The 6,163-nt window shown below is 54.6% G+C and overlaps 1 protein-coding gene and 1 pseudogene across 3 annotated transcripts; one reads left to right on the top strand and one right to left on the bottom strand.

Moving 5' to 3' along the window:
* Positions 1-414: 414 nt before the first annotated feature.
* LOC100406240 (saoe class I histocompatibility antigen, A alpha chain) lies at positions 415-3,896 on the top strand. Of its 3 annotated transcripts, none has more exons than XM_035297417.3 (8): positions 495-589; positions 720-989; positions 1,247-1,522; positions 2,130-2,405; positions 2,526-2,642; positions 3,089-3,121; positions 3,264-3,311; positions 3,468-3,896. In XM_035297417.3, the coding sequence occupies exons 1-8, from the start codon at positions 508-510 to the stop codon at positions 3,470-3,472; spliced, it is 1,107 nt and encodes a 368-aa protein (XP_035153308.3). In that variant the 5' UTR covers positions 495-507; the 3' UTR covers positions 3,473-3,896. The 3 variants fall into 3 exon arrangements, with proteins under 3 accessions (XP_035153306.3, XP_035153308.3, XP_078224599.1); XM_078368473.1 differs by having other exon boundaries at positions 832-989; XM_035297415.3 differs by lacking the exon at positions 3,468-3,896 and having other exon boundaries at positions 415-589; positions 3,264-3,421.
* A 1,077-nt stretch (positions 3,897-4,973) lies between these two features.
* On the bottom strand, positions 4,974-5,780 carry LOC128931925 (uncharacterized; annotated as a pseudogene).
* Between the last annotated feature and the right edge of the window lie 383 nt (positions 5,781-6,163).

Genomic DNA, 6,163 nt, shown 5'->3' on the forward strand with positions numbered 1-6,163 from the left:
AGCTCATTCTCTAGCACCAAGCTTCCTGGAGTGACTTTTCTTCTAGAAGAGTCCAGGGAGACAGGTAAGGAGAGTGGGAGGCAGGGAGTCCAATTCAGGGACGGGGATTCCGGGATGAAAAGTGAAGGGAGAGGGACGGGGCCCATGCTGAGGGTTTCTCTCTGGTTTCTCAGCAGCTCCTGGGCCAAGACTCAGGGAGACATTGACACAGAGCGCTTGGCACAGGAGGAGCGGGGTCAGGGCGAAGTCCCAGGGCCCAGGTATGGCTCTCAGGGTCTCAGGACCCGAAGGCGGTGTATGGATTGGGAGGCGCAGCGTTGGGGATTCCCCATCTCCGCAGTTTCTCTTCCTCTCCCAACCTGTGTCAGGTCCTTCTTCCTGGATACTCACGACGCGAACCCAGTTCTCACTCCCATTGGGTGCCGGGTTTCCAGAGAAGCCAATCAGCTCCCCGCGGTCCCGGTTCTAAAGTCCCCAGTCACCCACCCGGACTCAGATTATCCCCAGATGCTTAGGATGACGGTCATGGCGCCCCGAACTCTCCTCCTGCTGCTCTCGGGGACCCTTGCCCTGACCCAGACCCGGGCGGGTGAGTGCGGGATCGGGAGGGAAACAGCCTCTGCGGGGAGGAGCAAGGGGCCCGCCCGGCTGGGACGCAGGACCCGGGGAGCCGCGCCGGGAGGAGGGTCGGGCGGGTCTCAGCCCTTCCTCGCCCCCAGGCTCCCACTCCTTGAGGTATTTTCATATCTCTGTGTCCCGGCCCGGCCGCGGGGAGCCCCGCTTTATCACCGTGGGCTACGTGGACGACACGCAGTTCGTGCGGTTCGACAGCGACGCCGCGAGTCCGAGAAAGGAGCCGCGGGCGCCGTGGATGGAGCAGGAGGGGCCGGAGTATTGGGACCGGGAGACACTGATCTCCAAGCAGCATGCACAGACTTACCGAGTGAACCTGCGGACCCTGCGCGGCTACTACAACCAGACCGAGGCCGGTGAGTGACCCCGGCCCGCGGCGCAGGTCACGACCCCTCCCCACCCCACGGACGGCCCGGGTCGCCCCGAGTCTCCGGGTCCAAGATCCACCCCGAGGCTGCGGGACCCGCCCAGACCCTCGACCCGGGAGGAACTCGGGCTCCTTTACCGGGTTTCATTTTCAGTTTAGGCAAAAATACCCGCGGGTTGGTGGGGCGGGGACCGGGACTTTTGCCTAAACTGAAAATGGGCGGAGCTGACGCGGGGGCGGGGCCAGGGTCTCACACCATCCAGCGGATGTCTGGCTGCGACGTGGGGCCGGACGGGCGCCTCCTCCGCGGGTATGACCAGTTCGCCTACGACGGCAAGGACTACATCGCCCTGAACGAGGACCTGCGCTCCTGGACGGCCGCGGACGTGGCGGCTCAGATCACCCAGCGCAAGTGGGAGGCGGCCAATGAGGCTGAGAGGATGAGAGCCTACCTGGAGGGCACGTGCGTGGAGTGGCTCCGCAGATACCTGGAGAACGGGAAGGAGACGCTGCAGCGCGCGGGTACCAGGGGCCGCAGGGGCTATGGGGCACCTCCCTCATCTCCTGTAGACCTCCCAGGCTGGCCTCTCCAAGGAGGGGAGGAAAATGGAACCAACACTAGAATATCACCCACCCTCCGGTCCTGAGGGAGAGAAATCCTCCTGGGTTTCCAGATCCTGTACCAGAGAGTGACTGCGGAGGCCCTGACCTGTTCTCTGATACAATTAAGGGTTGCAGTCTCTGAGGGAAACGAGGGGAAGTCAGTCCCTGGAATACTGATCAGGGGTCCCCTGTGACCCCACAGCAGCACCGGGCACCAGGATTTTCCTCTCCTGCCTTGTCCTCTGCCTCACACTCAATGTGTGCGGGGGTCTGACTCCAGCTCCTCTGAGTCCCTCGGCCTCCACTCAGATCAGGACCAGAAGCCCCTGTTCCCCACTCAGAGACTAGGACTTCCCACTGAATAGGAGATTATCCCAGGTGCCTTAGTGTCCAGGCTGGTGTATGCGTTCTGTGCACCCTTCCCCATCCCAGGTGTCCTGTCCATTCTCAGGATGGTCACATGGGTGCTGCAGTGGTGTCCCATGAGAGATGCAAAGTGCCTGAAGTTTCTGACTCTTCCCTTCAGTGCCCCCCAAGACTCACGTGACCCACCACCCCGTCTCTGACGATGAGGCTACCCTGAGGTGCTGGACCCTGGGCTTCTACCCTGCGGAGATCACACTGACCTGGCAGCGGGATGGGGAGGACCAGACCCAGGACATGGAGCTTGTGGAGACCAGGCCCACAGGGGATGGAAACTTCCAGAAGTGGGCTGCTGTGGTGGTGCCTTCTGGAGAGGAGCAGAGATACACATGCCATGTGCAGCACGAGGGGCTGCCCGAGCCCCTCACCCTGAGATGGGGTAAGGAGCAGGTGGTGTGTCATGTCTCTTAGGGAAAGCAGGAGCCACTGTGCAACCTTTCAGCAGGGTAGGGGCTGGGTCCTGGGAGTCTGGGACCCTCACCTTCCCCTCCTTTCCCAGAGCCGCCTTCCCAGCCCACCATCCCCATTGTGGGCATCATTGCTGGCCTGGTTGCCTTTGGAGCTGTAGTCACCGGAGCTGTAGTTGCTGCTGTGATGTGTAGGAAGAAGAGCTCAGGTGAGGAAGGGGTAAGGAGTGGGGTCTGAGATTTCTTGTCCCACTGAGGGTTCCAAGCCCCAGGTAGAAGTGTGCCCTGCCTGGTTACTGGGAAGCAGCATCCACACTCATGAGCCGACCCAGCCTGGGCCCTGTGTGCCAGCACTTACTCTTGTGTAAAGCACCTGTGACAATGAAGGACAGATGTATCACCTTGATGACTGTGGTGATGGGGACCTGATCCCAGCAGTCACAGGTCACAAGGGAACGTCCCTGCTGAGGACAGTTTTTAGGAGGGCAGTTGGTCCAGGACCCACACCTGCTTTTTTTGTTTTTCCTGATCCTTCCCTGAGTCTGCAGTCACACATTTCTGGGAACTTCTCTGGGGTCCAAGACTACGAGGTTCCTCTAGGACCTCATGGCCCTGCCACCTTTCTGAGCCCTCACAGGATATTTTCTTCCCACAGATAAAAAAGGAGGAAGCTATTCTCAGGCGGCAAGTAAGTATGAAGGAGGCTGATCCCTGAGATCATCGGGATATTGTGATCGGGAGCCCATGGGGAAGCTCACCCAGTCCACAGTTCCTCCTCTAGGGGCATTTCTGGTAGGCTCTGACCAGGTTCTGTTTTTGTTCTACCCCAGGCAGCGACAGTGCCCAGGGCTCTGATGTGTCTCTCACGGCTTGTAAAGGTGAGACCCTGGGGGGTGGAGCTGATGTGTGTGGGTTATTGGGGGAACAGTGGGCACAGCTGTGCTATGGGGTTTCTTTGACTTGGATGTATTGAGCTGGTGATGGGTTGTTTAAAGTGTGACTGACATAAATTTGTTAATGAATTTTTTTTATAGTGTGAGACAGCTGCCTTGTGTGGGACTGAGGCAAGATTTATCCACACCTTCGATTTGGGACTTCAAGAACCCTGACTTCTCTTACTGCAAAGGCATCTGAATGTGTCTGTGTCCCTATAGTCACATAATGAGGAGGTGGGGAGACCAGCGCAGCCCCGTGTCCAGCATGATCCCCTTCCCCACGCTGACCTGCATTCCTTTCCCGATCACCTTTCCTGTTCCAGAGACCTGGGGCTGGAATGTCTCCAGCTCTGTCTCAACTTTATGGTGCAGTGAGCTGTAACTTCTTACTTTCCTATTAAAATTAGAGTCTGAATGTAATTTACTTCTTGAAATTATTTCCATGAGACATTGATGGGTTAATTCAAGGAGAAGATTCCTGAAATTTGAGAGACAAAATAAATGGAAGACCTGAGAACCTGCACAGTCCACGTGTTTCTTGTGCTGATTTGTTGCGGGGGTGAAGAATAGATGGGGCTGTGCTCAGTGGGTTCTCAGGCCACTGTGGGCTTTATGTGGTCACTGCTTGACTGTGTCATCTTTGCTGCTCCATTGTCCTTAGCCCTTCAATAGAACCTTGTCCTGCCACGGCCTGTGATCACAGGGACTTGAGTGTCATCTATGGCGGTCTCCACACATAGAAGTCCTTGTGGTATCTGGAGACAAATTTTCAGAACCCTGTCCCTCTCGCCCTCCTTCCAGGTCTCTTTCCTGGATTATATTTTCCATATTTCCCCCAACCTTATTAAATGAAGCAGATTCTGAAACTTGCAGAGAGAAGGGCTCCCATAGTTTCTCATCATAGATAACTTTTTGTTGTAATGCCTCTTCTGCTCTCTCTCCTACTCTTCTTCCTGCCTGAGTTGTAGTAATCCTAGTGCTGCCTCCAATCCAAACCCATGGATTTACAAAGCAGAGGCTGACTTAGATTCATATGTGGTTGGAAAATTGGACCCATAAGCCCAGGGTTATCTTTCCTGAAGAGAAAAATGTAGTTGTGTGCTGCAGCAAGTGGGAGGGTTGATGTGGGAGGAGGGAAGGAGGGAGGGAGGGGGGCCTCACAAACAGCCCTGGAGAGAAAAGCTCTGGCAGCACTGATGTCAGTGTGAGATGATGTTACTCTGTAGCTGCCACAAAACAGCATTTGGCCTGAGGCTACTTTAATAAAGACATTGCCTTTAGAATAGGGAGGTGCCCTTCAGTGATCATTCATTCAACTGACGTTTGTTGTCTGCTAGGTACATGACTGTTTTCGCATTTAGAAAACATTTTAGTAAAAACAAGGTTTTCCAGCCTTGTGTGTGCATTCTAGATGTAAGCTGATCCAACCTGTGGCTCACAGGCTGCATGTGGCCCAGGACAGCTTCCAATATGAGGACGTCTCTGCTTATCTGTGGTGGCAGATACCATGAAAAATATGCACATACTTTTCTTTCTTGTTTCTGTTTTTTCTGCTCATCAGCTGTCATTAGTGTATTTTATGTGTGGCTCAAGACAATTCTTCCCGTGTGGTCCAGGGAAGCCAAAAGATTGGACACCTCTGTAGGCAGATGATAGATACACTATAAACAGAGTAAGAGCAGAAAATGCTTGAGTTAGAAGGTGGCAAGTGCTGTGGGGCAGGTGATCCAGAGTGTGGGCTGTGGGGACAGGGAGGTGGCTGTTGTGCTGGGTGGTCAGCATGGGCCTCCTTGCAAATGTGACCTTTGAGTGAAGACTTGAGGGATGTGAGGAGCTGTCCACAAGGATGATGGGAAAGCTCTTTTCAGGCAGGAACCTTCAGTGCAGATGCACCAGGGCAGGAAAGTGTCTGTGTTCCTGGAAGGAGGAAGAGGCCAGAAGGGCTGGACAGAGAGAAACTGAAATGAGGTGAGAGGTGTGGCCAGAGCAGGTAGGCCTGGAGGGTGTGGGATGAACCCTTTGTTCTGAATGACATGGAGAGTTAGAGGACAGTTTTGAAAAGGCGACATGGTAGGACTTATCCTTTGGTTGCTGTGCTGAGAACAGAATTGAGAGGTGGAGGACAAGTGAGGCAGTAGGGAAATGGTGAAGAAGGAGTGCAGTATTCCAGGATGGAGATGCTGGTTACCTTGACTGGGGTGTGAGCAGGGGAAATGGTGGGAGTGATGGGATTCTGGATGAATTTGAAGATGGACTTCACAGCACTTGCTAATGGATTGTATCTGTGGTGTGAGAAAGAAGAATCAAGGACACCCACCGTGTTGGACTAAGTGAGGAGAAGGGTGGAGCTGCTGTCAGTGGAGAGGGGGAGACTCTGGCAGGAGCATATGGAGGAGAGGGCATCACAGGCATTCAATGGAGGAGACATCTATGAGGAGTGCAGGTAAGGGGCTTGGATGCCTCTGCAGCTGCAGCTTCATCATCCAGTTACTCTCCTGCTTCCACCCGCTGTGTCTCAGAGCCAGGGGACTGATTCTCCCCTGAGCAGTCTGCACAGGTATGTGAAAGTCAGGGAAGTTATGGTCTGCTGTTGGTTATTCTTATTATTTATTTAACTATCTGAGAAAGCACAATAATCCGTGACTAAGGGCTGGACGCGGTGGCTCACACCTATAATCCCAGCACTTTGGGAGGCCGAGGTGGGTGGATCAGGAGGTCAAGAGATCGAGACCATCCTGGTCAACATGGTGAAACTCTGTCTTTACTGAAAATACAAAAATTAGCTGGGCATGGTG

This window comes from Callithrix jacchus, chromosome 4 (genome assembly GCF_049354715.1).
Source record: "Callithrix jacchus isolate 240 chromosome 4, calJac240_pri, whole genome shotgun sequence".
NCBI lineage: Eukaryota > Metazoa > Chordata > Mammalia > Primates > Cebidae > Callithrix > Callithrix jacchus.